This window comes from Dicentrarchus labrax, unplaced genomic scaffold, assembly GCF_905237075.1.
Source record: "Dicentrarchus labrax unplaced genomic scaffold, dlabrax2021, whole genome shotgun sequence".
Lineage (NCBI taxonomy): Eukaryota > Metazoa > Chordata > Actinopteri > Moronidae > Dicentrarchus > Dicentrarchus labrax.
In genome coordinates, this window is record NW_026136722.1 from 747,501 (window position 1) to 767,398 (window position 19,898).

Genomic DNA, 19,898 nt, shown 5'->3' on the forward strand with positions numbered 1-19,898 from the left:
CTCAGGGAGGAGATTATCAGCCATCTTGGATTGAAAGCCTAAGCATTAGACTGAAATGTCAGCCAGCATGCACCCACACACACACCTCAAAACAATCTACAATACTTAAGCAAAAAAGTACAGCTCAGTTTCTTTTGCTGTGTCGTCTCCCCCCCCATGTGTAGTCACAACAGCAACAATGTCACCCATGGCAGCCCTTATATCCCTCCACAGTGAATCACCAAATGTCTACTGGGCAGCTTGCTTTTATTTGCATGATGACTTAAACCCCCCCCCATCCCCCAAACAGTCCCCACCTGCTTTTACATACAAACATAGACATGTACACCAACACAAACCACTGAAAGAGGGCATCCATGTCACAAGCTCCTTCCACATTGAACACACTGGTAAACAGTGTGCAGTATTTTACACATGACACCAACAGAAAGAAACTGGAATCTTTACCAGAAAATAATCCCTGGAGAACATGTCTCTGCATGGTCATGTCAGTGCCATCATTTGTGCCAACTTTTAAGCCAATTTTACGCCAGCTTTTACGTCGTCAGCCATGCATTTTCACAATGAAAACAAGGTTATGTAACAGCCTAAAAATTATGTAGTCCAAATGACACTAGTATTCACATTTAATGACCTAGTAGAAATAAATATACACAGATAATAACATTGTCAACCTCAGAGATGCACCAAGATGAATAAAAATGGAGGCAAACGTAATACCAGCACATAACAGCAGACCTATTTAATGTAATCCACTCTTATGTTTGAGTCTGTGCTGTTCTTTAGTTTCCTCTGTTGAGTTGTTGTGTCTGTGTTTTTGACCGTCTGCTCCTCCGTCCTCAGGTGAATAACGCCACCGCCAGGGTGATGACTAACAAGAAAATGGTCAGCCCCTACCCTAACGGAGAGGCTCTCAGCACGCTGCCTTATGGTAACAACCACACTGACACACACTAACAATGAACCGTGGCCCGTCTAATAAGCCAAACAGCTCAGGTACACAGGGCGAGGCAGACGTAGGCAGTAAAATACACAGTGCAGCCGCACTCTTCCCTCTTGTAGGAGGACAACAGCCTAACAATATAATGCCGTTGATCTTAGTTTTATTTTTGCTACCACCTACCAGCCATGATGTCAGTTGACTTCAAAGCTGAGCTCACGTTCTCCCGATCAACTCCACAGACCGCAGAAGAGAAAGCTGTCATATTACGACAGCTGTGTTGTCCTATGAATGTTTATGTGCTGCCACAGCCATCCGGGAACCCTGCTATTCATCTATCACCACCATGTATCGTCTTTTTGCTGGACAACACACAGCAACAAAAAGTGCAGTCAGAGCTGAATCCAGTGTCTGTGCTGCTTCACCTTGCAGTGCCAGTATAACACATTCAGTTGATTAACATGGAAGCAGTTCTTCCTTTTCCATTATTTATTCGTCTAACTTCCAGTGTAGTTTTGAGCTAAGGGCCACACCAAGAACAATGATTATTACAATATATATAAAGATAACGATGTAAGCATTGACACTGATGGACTTAACTTTGTGTAAACAGTGGCCCCAACACGCTGTGCGGTCCAGGTGTGTCAGCAGCTTAGGAAAATGTACATTGATGAGCTGTTAGTGCTGTACGCTGCGCAGAGAAACAAAAAGATAACCAGAAGGATATGGGTTCACTAAGATCTTCAGAGACGAGAGGAGTTAGGAAAATCAGCGCCTTAGATGTTTTTGTTTAATTAGCAGCCTTAAATCATTTTTTATAAGCGTTTAATAAGTTGTGTACCACAATATTTTTCATCAAATTGCTCTGAGCACAACAATATCGTTCACCACTGTCGTTCTCATTGCTCTCATGTGGAGTCTGCCATCCACTTGAGTGTGAGCTATTTTTTTTAAAGATACATGTATAGTTATCGTTCTTGGTGTGGATGTCCCTTAAGTCTTTCAGACTTGACTATACTTTGATAAAACTTCTCTAAAGCACCTAGTGAACTATAAATGGCAACAATAAAGGTGAAAAGCTGTGAAATGTGTGTATAAAATGTTTCTGTATACAACAGCATGTATGTTCAAGTGCAGCAGGCATATAGGATGATATGTTCTGTGTACGTATTAATGAACTCCCCTTCTTCTCTGTGTGACTATCAGCGGGGTGGAAATTGAGTCCTATGGTGGGGGCCATGTATGGACCGGAGCTCTACGCAGGTAAAGCCACTCTCTAGCTCCCTTACCCACACTAACACCTGTCTCTACAGCCGACTTAAAATTTGACTCACATTCCGATCTTTAATTTATATTAATGCACTGCTTGCCTAGCATTTCTCCTCACTGACACTTGTATTAATATCAAGGCCTGAAGGCTACAGTTGGATTATTCCCCCTCTCTCTTTGCTCTTTCTTTTCTCTTTAATTCATTCTGGGCCTCACCCCTATTTTCTTCATTCACTTTGTTCTTTTCCTTCCTGCGTTGTTTTCTTTCCTCCCTAAATCCTCTGCTTTCTCTCCTCCTCCTTCAGTCCCAGGGTTTCCCTACCCTTCTGCAGCAGCAGCAGCCACCACGGCTGCAGCAGCGTTCCGCGGCGCTCACCTCAGGGGCCGAGGCCGACCCGTCTACAGTGCGGTGAGGGCTGCAGTTCCTCAGCCTGCCATCCCTGCCTATCCTGGGTGAGAAAGATAAACGAGAACTGTTGACTCCCTGTGCTTTGTAGCTGTCCCAGATCTCCTGTATGTGTTTTATATAACACAGTTTAGAGATACAAAAAGATCAAGATCAATAGTTTTGTTCAGTGCCTAGTAAATCTATTGAGGGACACCTCATGCATGCCATTTTCCAAATCATTTTCCAAATCATTTTCCATTCTATTTGACCAGGTTTCTGTTTAACGCAGCTGTGCTCATACACTCCTCGTGCTCAAACATTATTCACACTTCACTCTCTTCAGCAGTCCAACTGGCACATTGTCAGTCATTTCACAAGCTAGTCAGCCGAGTATGACGCACTGATGGGATTGCACCATTTGAAGGTTCATTTGAATAAACACACAGATACCACCATCAGCAGATTTGAATAAACACACACACACACACACACACACACACACACACAGAGTCATTATGCAGAAGCAGACACCCTGCACACAGATTTGCTACAAATGATTCACGTTTACTGTGAATGTGTTTTATGTCCCCTCAGTATGTGTTTACTGTGCATGTCGTTGCTGTGCTGTGATGATTGGCTAATGGGGTTGTGACTGCTATGATATTGAGATCAAAGCAGAATTGATTGGTTAATGGCCCTGTGACTGCTTACTGTGATGACGTTCAAATGAAGCTAAACAAGATGAAATTGGGGGCTGCAGGAAATACCCTCTCCATATCTGCTCCACTGAAAAGCCGACACCTCTCCACATAAAATTATCCACTCAAAGTAACCTTTACTGCCTTGCTGTTCTCGTAGTAGGGGAACAATAGCAGTTTATGGTCTCATTTCAGTTCCATGAACTTTATCTATGAGCCCCAAGAGTCTATTGTTTAATGTTTTTTGGTTTCAGTTGTGGAGCTTAAATGGAAGTTGTATTTCCTCTGCATGCTGCATGGGTGTGAAATTAACTACTTTTTCTCTCTCTCTCTCTCCATCTCTCTTTCTTTCCCTCTCTTCCCTCTTTTTGTATTTTTGCTGTGTTGTGACGTTCATCCACTCTGGTTTTGGGACTGTGCACCACCCCGTTTGCAACCTCCTCCCCCTCACTCCACTACATCCTCCTACTCTCCTCCCCCTCCCCCTCCATCTTTCTCTCCCTCGTTCTTCTCTCAGCGTGGTGTATCAGGATGGGTTTTACGGAGCCGCAGACTTGTATGTAAGTAAACTCACCTCCCACCCAACACACCCTCTCTGTCCCTCCCCTCACGGCTTTCTCCTGCTCTTTCCTCTCTGGGGGTGATTCTGCATGTTGCGTCCAGTCATGCGCTGCACAGAGCTGCCTGCATTAAGGTGAATGAGCCCACAGTTTAGAAACACAGCGCACCACTTGTAACAAATGAACACAAGATCACCCATGATAAAAGCTGTTGGGGGTTTTTTTGCCTCAGGATTATTTTATTGTTGTGACAGAAAACGTCCCTCATTATACAGTTTGGGTCAAAATAAGTTATACTGATAAAAAAAATAGAGAGCTGCGAAATCTTTGTGACACCACTATAAAGGCTGCTCTGTGGGCGGATGCGGTAGCGTGCGTCAGTGTGCGAGAGTGTGTGTGTGTGTGTGTGTGTGTGCTTGTGTGCGTTTGAACAAGAGTGTGTGTGTGTGTGTGTGTGTATCCAGGTTGACAACGGTTGTTTCTGTTCTCTCTATAGACTAGTGTTTCAGGACTCAGTCCTTAGTCCCAGATTGCCTCAGGTAGGGTCAACTCAACACCAAACCCACAGTGTGCATTGTTTTACTGTACTACCTCCTCTGATCTTATGAATCATCTTCTGATCTGATCTGGAACATGTTTTCTTTTAGTTGTTTTTTTTTTTTTAAATGCTTTGAATTTTTCTTTATTTTTCTACTAACTCACTGAAATGTGCACTTTTTTTAGATTGTGGGGAAGGGCTTTGTTTGTTTGTTTACTAAACTACTAAATTGTACTGAGTGTATATTTTTTCTCACCACTTTGTTCAAAAGAGAACCTGGTCTCTTTTGTCTGCTCGGCTAGTTTTGAGAAGAAAAAAAAAATGGCACCCATCCTATTTTGTTCTCTTGTAGGCACAAAAAGAGAAAGTACACCTACGTCTCATAAACGTTAAAAAAGAAAAATACAAATTGTCAGCAGATATTTTCAAATTGGATGCAACCATGATGGTTAACGATCATTTTGCAGCAATCGCCCAGTCAATGTTAGCCTGGGATATAAAATACTCCTGCAAGTTGAAACGGAGAACACGGTCTCTTCCTGAATTAACCACCCCCCAACCCCTCCCAGGATGATTATCAAGCATGTGCTGATCCGCTGCTGCATGCAGACATACTGTATTACTGCTCCTTTCCCTCCACCCAACTAGAAGGCCTTGCTCTCTCCCCCTAATAACCCCTCCATTTTTTCGACCCCCGCCCCCCCCTCCCTCTTTGCTGCGTGTCCTGCAGCCGTCTCAGAGAATGCTGGGGGCGTTTCTGTTGTGCTTTGCTGTGCTCTGTTCTGATCAGGTCCAAATGCAGTGGTGTTGTGTTGAGCTTTTAATTTGGGTTCATGCATGCAGTCTCAGTGCGAGGAGATGATTTTTAGTCAGTATAGGCTTGTGTGGGTGTGTTTGTGTGTGTGACTTTTTTTCCCATCTTCCTCTTTTTTCTGTCTCCTGAATCCATGTGAAAGAACACAAATAATAATAATAATAATAACAAAAGCCGTTTTTGTCATAAATATGTCTCCACTAGGACTTCTGACTCTAGTAACCTTTAGTGTACTATAACTGTAGGTGCTCCCTCGTTGTATCTGTTCATTATTTGATTTTCTGTCCTGACGAGACAATGAGGGTTCTATAAGGCCTCAACTGTGTGAACATTTTGTCTCCCACTGTTTTTACCTCTCCCTCTCCCGTAGTGGTAATAATACAATCTAACTCAACCTCGACCGTCCAATTTCCTCTCTCTGTCTCACTGATAAAACACTCTGGTCCCACATCCAACATCCACCTTCTCCTTTCCCCATACAGAAATGCAATATACTGACACACACCCTATTTCACTTGTGAATATATATATATATATCTCTATATAATATATATGAATATGATAAACGGGTTCAGTACATTCAGTATATGTGAGGAAATGTTATTGTAAATGTTAGTAAAAAGTCATTTTTTACTGAATACAAGGAAATAGAAGTATTTTTAAAATGAATGTATCATTTATATGCTATATTGTCAAATTTTACCTTTGAATTGTGCATCAAATATTACATACAGTAAAAATATACAGTAATCATTTATAGGATTTATTAAAAAATTAGCAAACAGGACATTTATTGTAAGGTAGTCATACATATTTGCATATATAAGTGTTTCTCAATGTCAGTATATTCCATCTCAATATGGCGCCTCGCCCCCACCACCAGTCATTTACACACCTTAGCACAGGTGTCTACATCCTCAAGGGCGTATGAGTTAGTTCTGTTGTGTCTGTGTGTGTGTGTCTCTAGGGAGGCTACCCTGCTGCTGCCGCTGCCGCTGCTGCCTATCGCTACGCCCAGCCTGCGGCCGTAACCGGAGCAACCGCCGCAGCTGCCGCCTACAGTGACAGGTGAGGTCAACCCGGGACATTAATGAACAAGCACACACACACACACCTCACTGTATGGCAGAACTGCTGCGATGCACACTGTAAGGATGGATTGTAGTGTCAGAAGGCAGTTTCAGTACAGATTGGAGGCAGTGGCTGTCTTTAGAAGAACTGGTTGGCTGAGGACAATCTAAACACATGGTGAATACATATATAAGGACATTTAAGTTCAATAACACAGCACTGATCAATGGATACAAGTCGATAAGATAATAGTGAAAGCCAGCAAGCCTTTGACCATGAAAATGTAATCTTGTATCTCAGGAAAAGATTAGATGCAGTGGAATACCTGAATGCCAACATGGACGTCAGGGAACCAAACTAATGTAATTAAGTGATTGCGCATTCTTAATGAATTGAATATATTAAACCATATCAGCGCTGATAACTAATTTAAAACAGTATCTTCTCCAAATGTGCCTTCTGGAGCAGCATTTTGTGCAAATTACAAAACAATAAAGTGAATTGTGACAAAACAAAGTGCAAACTTGGCTTTAAAGTACCCTGTGGAGTTTTCTTGTAAACAAACAAAGCTCCATTTACATTAAGTGTTCTTCACCCAAAGGCAGTGTGTACATCTACACTACACCGTCTAATTCTTAAACGTTTTTATGTGTAAACAACTTGCGTCCACGCTCATGTTTCCAGGTTGTTATTGTACAGAAAATAAAACTGGGCTTAACCTGTTACACTCCGCCCTCTCTATTTGTCAAACCCTGCATTTGGTAAAGAGTGTGACAGACTGCTCAGCTGACCAAATCATTATTTTTCACGATCACGTCTACAAAATCAACATAAATGAGGTTAATGGCAATGATGGGCTACATTGACATTTAAAATGAATGATCAGAGAGAAAGAGTCCTTTTTAAGCAGCTTACATCACTGCTTTGCAAGAGTTTGGTTTTCCCCGTACACAGACACACAGAGCATTTTAAGATTGGCACACTTTGAAAGCTTTTTTTGAAAAGGACTGGTGTTGGGCAAGAAAAATGCTGATCAGGTCTTGACAGAGGGCTAAAAAAAAAAGAGAGAAAAAGATTATTTTACAAATATAACCAGCTCTGTGTGGACTGTCAGAAACTCCACAGGGTACCTCCTGTAATAATATTGTCTTTTTTGAACTCAAATGAGTAATTTTGTGTATGTTGTGTCTGTGTTGCTAGTTATGGCCGGGTGTACACTACAGATCCCTACCACGCGTTAACCCCAGCTGCTGCTGCTTACGGAGTGGGAGCCATGGTGAGAAAACTGACACAAGCACTACAAAACAACCAGCGTGGTACATCAATTAGTTGTATTATTTCAAAGGGAAGTTTTAAGATGCACCGTAGTCTCTCTCTCTCTATGAGGAGGAGAATGGAATACAAAGTAGATGCACAGGGTGTGCTCATGTTAAGCTCTTCTGTGGATCCACAATGCAACCTTTTTCTTGTGTGTCCTCAGTAGAACATTGCACTGAAACTGTCCTAAAAACAATGAATGATTAAATGCGGGTATATAGTTGCAGTTTTGGGTCAATAAATGTATCATTTGTGGATTTGGGGTATGTTTAAACTCAAAACAATAATATATAGCTGTATTTGTTCATATTTTCCACTCAGTGACTGTATTGTCCCTTCTGTCTCTTTCAGGCCAGTTTATACCGGGCGGGATACAGTAGGTTTGCTCCTTACTAAAACCACAAATCACACCCAAGGAATTTCACATCGCTCCAAATCCCTTTTTCAAGTTCTTTGTCTGGCAGCAGCTCCCCTCCATTTTTCTGCAGGCGGACTATAGTGACAACTCATGTGTTTTTTTTTTTTTTTTTTTTGTTTTGTTTTTTTGTGGCAAGAGGTCATTTGCCACATCATTAACTCGAACTCTGTTTCTGTTTCTGTACTCTTCTGTCCGTCGCTGACATGGAAACATTGACAAAACTGCCACCAGTGTCTCCCACTGCTTTGAACTACGGGGGCACACAATTTCGGACGGTTTTTAGAAACACTACACGGGACCTGGAAGGAGAGAGACTGCTGTTCCTGTGTGATCCTGCACACTACAAACCTTTTTTTCCTTAAAAGTCTCTGAACTTACAGTATATCCACTGCCCTATAAGACCTAATCAGACCTGTATCACACACACACACACACACACACACACACACACACACACACACACACACATGTAACACCAAGTACACGGTTCCCTCTACGTTTCTCCTGTAGTGTTGGCCTGCACAGAATGATGCCACAGCACAACATTACTAAAAAAAAATTAAAGGTACTTACGTTTTTAAACACTACATTACAGCAGACCCTCTGGTTAAGCATTGTGTTATAATAATAAAAAAAAAATGAATCAAACTCGGACTACTCAGTACAGAAGATGTAGGAATTATTCGTGTTATTTCGTAAAGCTGGAACACCGAGCACTCAGCCGGGGGCAGCTTGGGAGCGTCTGTCTGACAGAAACCACTGTCGTCCCAGTAACGACAAACTATAAACACCACAGCATGGGAAAAAGTTTCTTTTTGTCGTTTTTCAACTTCCCCCAAGTGTAAAAAGAAACACAAGGATACAAAACTAATGCTTAAAAAAAAGTGTGAAAATGACAAGGAAAAAAAAACCAAGTGACTTTGTTTTTTTTCTGCATTACCTCAGTTTTTCTTTCATCCATTTGTTTTGCTGCGATTGATAAGAAGTTGCATAGAAATGTCATTCTGTATAATGCGGATGCGTTGAAACTGTCCATTGAGTTCAGTGACAGAGCCATTCATTTGTCCTTATTGCTGGTCTGCCCATACTCCATTTATTACTGTAACTGCAACACTAAGTCGGGATGTTCTCGCTCTGAACTACCCTGTGCGTATGTCCATTTTGAGAATTCAGTGCACTTCCCCTCCGAGGCTCATCCTTGATCTACACTCATAGTGCTTCTTCCAAAAAAGGACTCGCTACATTTCTTTCTGTCTCCTAAACCGTCAGACATTCCAGCCGTAGTAGCGATGCAGTGAATGAACGGGTCAGATGGACAAAGAACCAATCGAACACTAACAAACAAGATTTAGAAAAAAGCTGATTTGAAGCGGGAGCACCCACACGGGAGACTAATCATCTGCCAGTCAGCCAAACGGGAATCCCTCCCGGCCAGTTGAGATATTAATGCCTGCAGGCTTCAGGCAGGGCTGCTCTGTGCTCGAGCTCTGTGTGTGGAAATGGTGTCTGATCTCAACTCAGCGGAAGAGTAGGTCCCAACAGAACAGCCCAGATTAGAGTACAGTGAAAGAGAGAGGTTGCAGTCACGTAATGGAGTCTTGCAGTAATGAGAATTTATCAGTTTTCTATTTATATTCATCATTTTTAATGTGACAGGACACCACATACACTGTCCGCAAGCATCGCTTTGTCGTTTTAAATCCCTCATCATGCTCTCTGGGATTGTTCAGTCCGAATAATTTTAAAGTTCTCCTTACCAGTCTGTCTGAAGGCATCATTAAAAGACTGACAGCCAGACAATTTATAGACCAAGTCTCTGTCCTGTATGTATCACATCTCCATATACTCTCACTATGTTGTTATTGCTATTATTTGCCTTTTTGGTTCCAAAGATTTTCTGAAGAAAGCACATTTTTGGTCCTGATGTATTTCTTATTTTTGTTGTTGATTTATTATTATTTGGGTTTTTTTTTTGTTATATATATATATATATATATTTTAATCTGTGGGTTGAAGCTGTATTTTTCAGTGCAGAGTCAAAACAGCTCCCTGGGAAGCGTCATCGAAGCAGCTTCCACAAAAAGGCAACAAACTCCACATTTAAAAGGTTGCAGCAAACAGCAACAACCCCGTTAAATTTAATTCAGTCCACACATTAATTTATTGGCTTTTCTTTTTTTTTTTTTGTTAACACACAAACACTCTGTAGATGCAGAGGTGTTTGCTGTAGACAAGGGAAATCAGAGCAGATGGAGTCATGAGGGATATGCAGAAAGAGAGAGGATATTTAGAATTGCATTTGCCAGTAGGGCCAAATTACAGGCACAGTAAATGGAGGGGAAACATCCACACAATGTCGAAAGCGCCCTGTGGCCCAGCAGCAGGCACCTTTTTTTTTGAACAATGAAACAATGTGTGGGTGGTTAGTTCGGGGGAATTGTGGCGGTGATGGTGAAGGTGAGAAGCTGAGCCATTAATCATTAGCTGACAGGATAACAACGTCCCCTGCTGTCTTTTTTTTTATACACTTTTTTCAGGGGGTACAGTGCGCTCAGGGTGGAGCGGACAGTGCGAGGAGGGGTAACATTGTTTTGTATGATTGTGAAAACTGTGTGCAGTAGGTCCAATGAGTATTTTTGACGCGCATTACCTCTTTTTTTGTCTTATTATTCCTTACAAGTATTATCAGAAGTGTTGCTATGCATGCTTTTGTGCGAGAGGAAGGGTGTCGGTCAGAGAATCTTTTCATTTGTGCATGAATTCAAATCATAGTGCTGGAGGAGGAAGATTAGGTAGGAGGGTGGGGTGTTTACGAGGCAGGAGGAAGAAAGAACTCGGATGTTATGTGATGCGAGGAGACAGGAGTGACGAGGAGTCTCAGCAATGGTCCAGTAGATTGTCCGAGCAGGGAGGGGAGAAGCAAGTGGCCCACAGTCGCTTAATGGAAGGGTCCGCTTCAGTAATCTGGGTTATCTCTGCTCTGTGCCTCTGTGGTCGTCGTGGTAATCACCAGTCATATCAGATGTGTAAAGTTTAATTTGGTATGTCTGGACCCCGGTGGTTTCCTTTTTATAATGAAAATAAAACTCAAAAAACTGCGAGGACATTGACCCACTCGAAGATAATTCGACCTTAAGTTCTGTGGAGGGAAAACAGCCTCTGCGCAGAGATGAGGCAGGTGATCTGGCAGCAGCTGCCCGCTTCAGGGCCGATACAGAGTGTGTTATTATATACCTGCCTACATTAGACGCTCATTTAGCAACGTTTCCACCTCACTCATCCAGTTGGCAGCGGCTCACGTTGAGGTGTTATCGTTATGGAGCAGCGACTGGTGCGGCTGCGGTGACTCCTGTGGGTTTCACTATTGCTCGCTTATGTCTCTTCTAATGGGAGTAAATCTTATTTGGGAGGCCGCAGAATCACCGCAGAGGTGTGCTGGAATGACACAGAAGGCAAACGTTATCCTCAGCTGCTGACCCCGACTCCCTGCACTGTGCTCAAGTCAACCCAGTGGGAGTGTTGTTTTGTACAGGGATTTAATAAATGAGTTTGAATTGCATGTGGATTCATTTTTTATGTCACATGCTCTTTAAAAGCTCATTTATCCTAGTGCTTTTTTTTTTTCAATAAGTGACATGTATTTTCTCACAATGTTTTATTTTGCCATCCTTGTGTTTGCCTTCTGTTTATTCTCTTCATTATTATTGAATGTATATAATAAATAAACAGTTTGGTTTTTATACTGGTCTTTGAATACTTATTACCTGTGCCCCGTGCTTATTGCTCTGGTTTAACATTGTGCACCAAAGCGCGCCCACTGTACATGCACTGGTTATCAGGAGGTGATAGAGCACACTCCCAGATAAGCTTCTTGATTTTGGAGCTGCTAACCATTATGGTATTTCCTTCCTACGATTGTCTACAGCTTATCATTTTCTTTCCAGTGTTTGGCTGGAAAGACATTACCCGATCAGGAGAGAGAGATTGGCTTAAATAGTACAAACCCCTGCACCAAAAGGAGATAAAGGAGTGCACTTTTTGCTTTAACAACCAGCGGTTGCAACCTTTTGATTACAGGCTAACCCTGCTCAGACTGCAGAAACTTTTCAATAAGCCGGTGTGAGTCAGATGCGTGATTGAGGCAACAACTGCACGCATTTAATACCGCTCGGCTGGGTTGCATTGACCAAATCTAGTGCTTGATAAGCTCTTCTGCCGCCTCAGACTTTTTCATTGCTGACAAGGGGGAACAATCTAGAACAATCTTTAATTGCATCTGGAGTCAATGGCCGTAAATGGGTTGGATGTGGCGGGAAACCTCATATCCCTGCTAATTGCTCTAATGCACAAGAGGCCAATTGCCAATTTGATGGCATGCTCTCTCTGAGTAATTGAAGTCGTGCTAATTGGAAGAATAGATTGAAGGCCGTCTGATAAGGGGGGGGATGTGTGAAGATTGCGTCTATTGAAGTGAGGAATTGACCTTTGTGGATGGCAGAGTCACTGTAGGCCATCGCAAACTGAATCTATCTGAAACTGTTACGTATTCTCTAAGCCTTTTTCACAGCAGCCATTTTGATATGAAATGGGGTAAACACTAGTGTTACTAATGATACTAACGAAGGTTCTGTTCCATTTAGTGTAGCAGAGCATTCCCAGTGAACTAACACGCACAACAGCAGCACCCTGACTGGAGGAGAACCTTCATTAGTACCACACCTGTGTTTACCCTACTATGTAATGTCAAAATGGCTGCTGTGAAAAAAGTCTGTGTAAATGGTGCAACTGTAATATCATAGTCAAGTGGGATTATAAGGGTTTACTTTGCTGCTATTGCTAAAACTCTTATCTTTTCTTGAGTGTGGTAGTCACCTCTGACTGGTTTTGTCTCATTTACCGTGAGCAAGCCAGTCTCACTTGCTATGCCTAGACATTGCCCCCTGGTGGCTAAACCGTGGTACTGCACCCCCTGCTCCCTGCGTGGTCGAGCCCCCTTGTTTGAAGCAGGTGCCTGGAGGCCGGATCAGAATCTGGTTGATGGAGTAATTGGCCTTTTGGTGTGCCGTCTGTGCAGAATGTGAGTGGGAGAGGTTGAGCTCTGAGAATATGAAAAACAAATCAGGGCTTTTATAGACAAGCCTTTTATTGATAACACTTGTCACAAACATGTAGAAAATCATAGAATATGTGTTGCTGGACAGAGGCGTACCTTGTATACCTCATATCTTTTAACATTCACGCATCCCTTGTTTTGGGCGCAGCAGCACCGACAGAACCCGGCAACTGTAATGTAACTTTTGAATATGAAGATGTTAATCAGTGATGGCACAAGCCTCCCACAGTGCTGACAGGTCTCCTGTCCTATCCTCCTCCTGTCTTGTCTCATCTCATCTCATCTTCCCTTCCTCTCCTCTCCTCTCTCATTCCTTCTCCTTTCATGCCTCCTCTCTAGCATTCACAGATGCCTCTGCTCTGCTCAGCAGTTTGGCACCTTAAGAGTGACAGTTTCACGCCTCTTCTATCACCTCAGGGCTATTATATACCATCTCAGAGTAGCACACAATGTGAACACACACACACACACCATCATAGAGAATCACTTCCACTCAGCATTTGTGATGTGGATTTCCCACCAGAAGAAAGCTGGACTATCTGGACCCATCCAGCTTCGATGATGAAACTCAAGCAGATGAGTCATACTACGGAGTCTTTTTTTCTTTCTTTCTTCTTTTTGAGGATCTTACATCCTCTTGGCAGATCTGAAGTAACATTTCTTACAACAGTGGAACGAATACACGAAAATGAAACGTAGAAAAATACATTTTTGTGCCAAGTGCTTTAAGTACAGATAAGTGCATGAGTTCAACTTTGGTTTTGATATGTATCAGTTTATGTGCCTTGTGTGTGTGTGTGTGTGTGTGTTTGTGTGAACCAGACATGAATGTGAGTGGGATTTTAGTCATGTCCGTAATATTCATCATAAGGTTCCCTGTAGTTGGTGGTCTGAGGGCGAGGGATGGTGAAGTCTTTGTCAGGGTTGATTTCCTGCAACACACACACAGAACATATAATCGCACATTCATCATGTCAGTGCAATTAACAGCCATGATAAACTGTGATTCATTAACCTTACAGTGACTTGGCCATAATTGCCTCCAGTAGCGAAAGGTCACGCTTAATTGCAAAGTATGTTGAATCAGATTGTTAATCCTAATAGTTTATTACTCACTGTCATGGAGAATCCAGACTCGTAGGGCGATCGCAGCGATGCCTCAGTTCTCCTGCCTGAAGGGAGACACATGATACAGTCAGCTAATTATCACTTCATTATATAGTGGTCATCAGGAAGGGCCCACAGTGAGAGCAGAGCTGACTGATAGTGGAATTCATTTTGTAATGTTCGACAGCGGCTCTTTATGTTCATGTTGGCTAGTTATATTTCAGCATTATGAATGTCATTCAGTGAATCTGGAATTGCTGGCCAGACTTCTATTTTTATTTGAAGGGTTGGGTTTATACATTTAGAGGTATTGTTAGTTGTACAGGAGGCAAAAAACACGACTGTGAAACTTTCTTAAGTAGAAGTCACACACGTTTCCATTTACAAATGGAAAATTGGAATTCATAAGAGGTAAAGTACCATTTTTAATACTTTTTATACACTCAGAGGATTTGCTGCTGCAGCCTTACTTGGTCCAGGACCTATTGGACCACCAGCTTATGGTCGCTAATGATGGCTAATGTTGGCTAATGTTAACAAAGATATGGCTGTGTAACTGACATTAGAGTCAGTTCGCTAACTTTATGACTTTTCTCTAGTTGTACTACTGTTATACTCAACTACTGTGTACTGTTTTGTCATTTACTATTATTCTGTAATGGTTAATTGTGGCCGCAGTGGCCGTTGTTTAGTCTGACTCAATGGAAAAACTGCTAAGAGATGAGTTATACTCCAATCAGGTTACAATTCAGTTTGTCCCTTATATATTCCTGATGATTACTTTGAACTGGTGGCCTCTGTTCCTCTTTGTGCACTGTGCTGTAGCATGTGTTGTTCTGAGTTTCCATATTGTTTGTGTGGAGATGATTTTATCGTGGTTTGTAGTACGTACACGTTTGTTTGCAAGTACACATTTCAAAGTGATAATTCCCAGACCCCTTTAATAATGCAGCCAACTAGCATTAACTTAACAGAGCTTATTGTTTAATCAATAAGATAATCAATAGAAAATGATTTGGCAACTACTGATTAATCCATTGCTCAAATGTAAATATTTATTGGGTCTGGTTTTTCTTTGTCCTTTATGATGGTTAATGACTTAAAAAGTAATGTGAAGATTGATTATCAAGGAAATAATCAGCAATTAATTATTATTGAAAATAATTATTAGTTGAAGCCCTTGTCCTTATCTGTCTTTGCCCCTAAACATACTTAACAAACTTCCCCTGAGGAGAGCCTCTCACCTCTCCTGTTTTCACCATCGCTCTCATAGCTTCCGTTTTCTTTCCCTTCCTTTGGGCTGTTCAGTCCTGGGATATCAGCACTGGGGCTGGTCCAGCCTGCGAAGCTCAGAGGGATATCCTTGGACCTGGCCTCCCCCCTGCAGAGGAAGGCGACCTGAGACAACCCGTGCCCCATCAATAACACCCAGCCATTTGCCACCAAGGCGATGCTAAGCACCGGGTCGTCCCATCGCGGCCGACGGTCCACCTCACGGTTACCCCTGGTGAGCATGGCGATCCACACCACCCAGATGCAGGCGGAAAGCAGCAGCGTGAGGCAGAGCAGTATGGCCTGTGACCGCCCCTGCTGGTGGGTGGCCCCTGTGTAGCTGTAGCTGTATGTGAAGCAGGAGCGGCACAGGAAGTGCAGGGACAGGATCAAGCTGATAGCCAGGAGGCACATCACGTAGATCTGCAGCATGACAAATTCCTCCTGGCTGTACTCGCAAGGTTTCGTGTCCCGGACCAGCACGAGGATCAGAAACTGGGTAGAGATGATAACCTGCACGGTGAAGAGCCCCAGGGCCACGGCAGGCTCGCCCCAGCCTCGGGCCGCTGCGAAACCCAGCAGAGCAAGGCAGCGAGCCAGCAGGCAGGAGAAAGCCAGGGAGAAGAGCACGGCGAAGAGGAAGATCCTGGTGGGGCAGGTCTGAGGGGTGAGTTGGATGATGAATGAGAAGGTGATGGCGAAGATCCCAGCTGTGGCCAACAGGAACATGGACATGTTGGCCACTGTGCCTCCAATGCCAATGCGATTCTGCCTTGATGAAGCACAGAGCCAAAGGGACCAGAACAGCAGGCCCAAGAAGAGAATCATACTGAACAGGAACCCTGAAGAGGCCAGCGTCTCCAGTACAATACCCCAAGCTGCCCGACGGTCACACAGGTACCTATAGATGGGGTGTAGTCCTTGGCCGCAGCCTGGCACACCTTTCAAGGAAGTAACATTTGAGGAAGGAGAGGAAGTGGTTGGAGCGTTGGTTGTGATATTGACTGAGCTGTTGTTGGTTGTCTGGCACAGACAGCTGAGAGGGACGTAGAAGAGAAGGAGGAGAGGGAAAAGGGATTTGTGCTTCTCGGGTGAAAAGGCCATATTCATTTTAGTCATCCACGTGGGGAATCACTCCCTCCTTTTAAGTGCCCTTTGATATAGAAGCTCTGTTCTCCTGAAACAAAGAAGCACATGTCAGCACAAAATACTTCACGTGTATGTTTGACGGCAACACCACCAAAAAGAAGTACAAGTTTCCCTAAACACATTAACAGCGTGTTGACTGGCAGTTGGGAACAAGCAGAATGAAATGGAAGACAGGAGGTCACAGCGTGGAAAAGAAAAAAGGGAGAGCGGTTTGACAGCGAGAGTGAAGAGAGCAGGAGGAGGGAGTGCATAAACATGCCAGAACAAGGCAGAGGAGTGTGTTAGCCAGGGCTGAGAATGGATGGAAAAACAACTGCAACATGAAGGTGAGGTTGGGACAGCGGAGCAGGGTTGAAAGGTAACTACTCCGCTGCATCAGCTCACAATAGACAGACAAGGGATACACACGAGTCTGTGGTTTAATGCAGTACGGACTGTGAGAGATATTCACTCCTGATTGCCGATTGCCACTTCCTTTAGTCCATAACAGAGCCTTTGTTTCGCTGACAGAGATTCAAATATGACCTTTAGTAGGCTTATCGCCTGACAAATATTCGTACCCAGCTTTGCCCCGACACTGGCCTTCATTTATACAGTCGATCAGGAGATCAAACAGTGGGGGAATAATGATAATAAGGATAATGATAATATAAGGCTCTGGATACTTTTATGATGATTATTAGCAACTTATAATAGCTGTTATTAGACAGAACCTATGACATAGACTGAGAGACAAGAGTATTGTAAAGAATAGCTTCAGGTTCAGTGACCACGACTGAGACCATTAAAGCTACATCTCACAATAAGAGGACATCTCCAGAGCTGGACCAAGCCTTTGTAAAAACAGAGGAACTTACTTTTTATCCTGCAGGATGAGAGTCCAAACTGATTCCACCTTTAAATCCCACTCCAAAAGTCTTGAAGTTTGAAGTTACAAAAAAAAAAAAAAGTGTATATTTGGAGCTTCGGCGGGCAGCTTAGTGTGAAGCCAGGCACTTCTTATCCTGATGCCATATCTCTGCGTGGCCGGGGTAAGAGGATAAGATTATGAAGAGTGGGACGCGATGGAGGTCTGAAGCCACTGGCAGAGAGGATTGTTTTCACCTTGCATCAACAGGGTTGGGCCGGAGCAGAGAAACCTGTACCCCGACTCGTACCTTCCTATTAGACCCCTCCTGTCTCTCTTTCCTGTCCCTCCCTCAGACTATAGGTGGGGCTCACACACCTGGAGGTGATGATACACACATAAAACACACACACAGGGAGGGGGAGTTCACTCTTCCCTATTTATAAATCCATTTCCCATGAGAATTTGCATCCCCGTTTCTAGATAACATGTGCTTTATGTGGAGTATTTGGAGTATGTGGAGTACAAGTATGGCACGTAAAAAGCCAACATGCTCAGAAGGAGTGAGAAGCACATTGCTGTAAGGGAGTTAAGGTGAGATCCCAACTGACTCATCCCTCACCGGGATACAGAACAGGATCAGCCGTCACCTTAGTTACTGGTAAATCACAGCAACAACATTTGGAATCAGCGAGTTAGCTGCAGGGGAGTTGCGTCAAGAATTAGGCTTTTGACTGTTGTCTTTTACAAGCCCATACGTAACACCTCAATTCATGCCTGGACAAGTTCAGAGTTTATAGGGTGTGTTCAGTTGAATCTTAAGTCACTCTTTAACTCTAAATTCACCTTTAGTGGTGTAAAACACAGAGGGACAGAGCTTTATCCTCTAAATCATCTGGCTTGTTTATTGCCGGAGCAGAATGTGTGCACATATATAATGTGGAACAACATTAACGTCCATCTACTGAGTGTATCAAAGGCTCTCAAACCTTGAATCTCCCCGATGTGTCACCTTACACCAGGGGTATTAAAGCGTGACATTATTTATTTTAAGTGTCTCAGAGTAACCTCAGTTCCCTGTCACTGTCATTAGGTTGGGCTGGAATGGAAAGAAAGGTAACATTTGTGCACACATACTCAGCCACTCAGTGCTGATAGCAGGTCATTATTTTGAAAGAGAAACCATAGCAACCCAAGAGTCTGAGAAATGTTGACGGATAGTGTTAAAGGATGATGACAGATGCCATGTGGTAGTGTTGCCGCCGCCCCCCCCAGACTCATGAACTATATTTTTATTGTATTTAAAACAGATGAACAAAGATTAAAGGTTGTTATAGGTATAGATAATCCCCGGATTTAATTTGATGTTTTATGGTGCTTTTTGGTGAGTAGCCAATATAATATAATAATAAAACCTGACAAGTTCTATACATCTCATGATTGTAATGGGACTTTTAGGGTGTTTTTAGTCCACCGCTTTGGTCCAAACTGAAATATTTCTTGGTTGGATTGCTGCTACATTTCGTGCAAACATTCATGGTCCCCAGATGATGAATCCGAATGACACTGGTGATCACTGACACCACCATGAGGTTGATATTTGCTATTTTAAAGGAAATATCTTGAAACTATGGGATGAATTGCCATGAAAAGTGGTACAGACATTCATGTTCCTCTCAGGATAAACTTGGTTGAACCCCTGACCTTTCATCACCACCATCCCGTCAAAAATTCAACAAATACTTTGGTTTATGACCTAATACCTGGAAAATGAATGACATCCCTGTCAGCCACAGCTGTGCGCTAATTAGCAAATGTTTGCATGCTAACATGCTAGACTAAGATGGTGACCATGGTAAATGACAGTGGTGACATGCTGATGTTAAGCAGGTAACAGGTGCACTTTGTACACATCTAACCCTCTATATATGTCAGTGGGTAACACCTGCTAAACATCTGCAAGTAAGCATGATCGTTGTGAACATTCAGGGTTGGGTAGTAATGGATTGCTTCAAATCAGGATTATGTAATTAGATTAGAAAAAATAGGTAACTATGTTCAGGCCAGGTTACATTTGAAAAAATGTGTAATTAGATGATAGTAACATTTTAGTTTATGTCTTTATAATTTGGGAATTTTAAAAAGATTTTCATGATAACCAATGCTTTATTAACTCATGAAAAGCACATTTTTTAAGCACAGATTAGTGCCATACAGAGTTTGTTAGACAAGTGCTCCACTTTGCTGCGGACCTGACGGGAGAAAAAATAGCGGTGCTGAGTCCAGATGGATGGTCCCTGTACGCCCTTCAGTTCCTGGCCATCACCTTGACTTAAAAATGTGCAACACAAGAACTCCTCCATGTAGCCTTTGATTAAAAAATAGCAGCAACAAAAA

The 19,898-nt window shown here is 42.8% G+C and overlaps 2 protein-coding genes across 7 annotated transcripts in view; one reads left to right on the forward strand and one right to left on the reverse strand.

Moving 5' to 3' along the window:
• LOC127356524 (RNA binding protein fox-1 homolog 2) overlaps positions 1–11,753 on the forward strand; it is a 44,100-nt gene extending 32,347 nt beyond the window's left edge. For 2 of the 6 annotated variants that reach the window (XM_051388314.1, XM_051388317.1), the window contains 8 exons: positions 844–931; positions 2,147–2,203; positions 2,515–2,662; positions 3,813–3,855; positions 6,175–6,275; positions 7,479–7,554; positions 7,947–7,971; positions 8,245–11,753. In XM_051388314.1, the coding sequence (XP_051244274.1) occupies positions 844–931; positions 2,147–2,203; positions 2,515–2,662; positions 3,813–3,855; positions 6,175–6,275; positions 7,479–7,554; positions 7,947–7,971; positions 8,245–8,375 (669 nt within the window). In that variant the 3' untranslated portion in view covers positions 8,376–11,753. Of the gene's footprint in view, positions 1–843; positions 932–2,146; positions 2,204–2,514; positions 2,663–3,812; positions 3,856–4,351; positions 4,395–6,174; positions 6,276–7,478; positions 7,555–7,946 lie in introns of those variants that run through there. The other 4 variants (XM_051388315.1, XM_051388316.1, XR_007882003.1 and 1 more) reach the window with 4 other exon arrangements.
• Positions 11,754–13,138: 1,385 nt separating this feature from the next.
• LOC127356525 (retinoic acid-induced protein 3) lies at positions 13,139–17,956 on the reverse strand. Its single transcript, XM_051388320.1, has 4 exons — positions 17,512–17,956; positions 15,478–16,682; positions 14,243–14,298; positions 13,139–14,058 (listed from the first exon to the last, which is right to left on the reverse strand). The coding sequence occupies exons 2-4, from the start codon at positions 16,622–16,624 to the stop codon at positions 13,969–13,971; spliced, it is 1,293 nt and encodes a 430-aa protein (XP_051244280.1). The 5' UTR covers positions 16,625–16,682; positions 17,512–17,956; the 3' UTR covers positions 13,139–13,968.
• Positions 17,957–19,898: the final 1,942 nt, after the last annotated feature.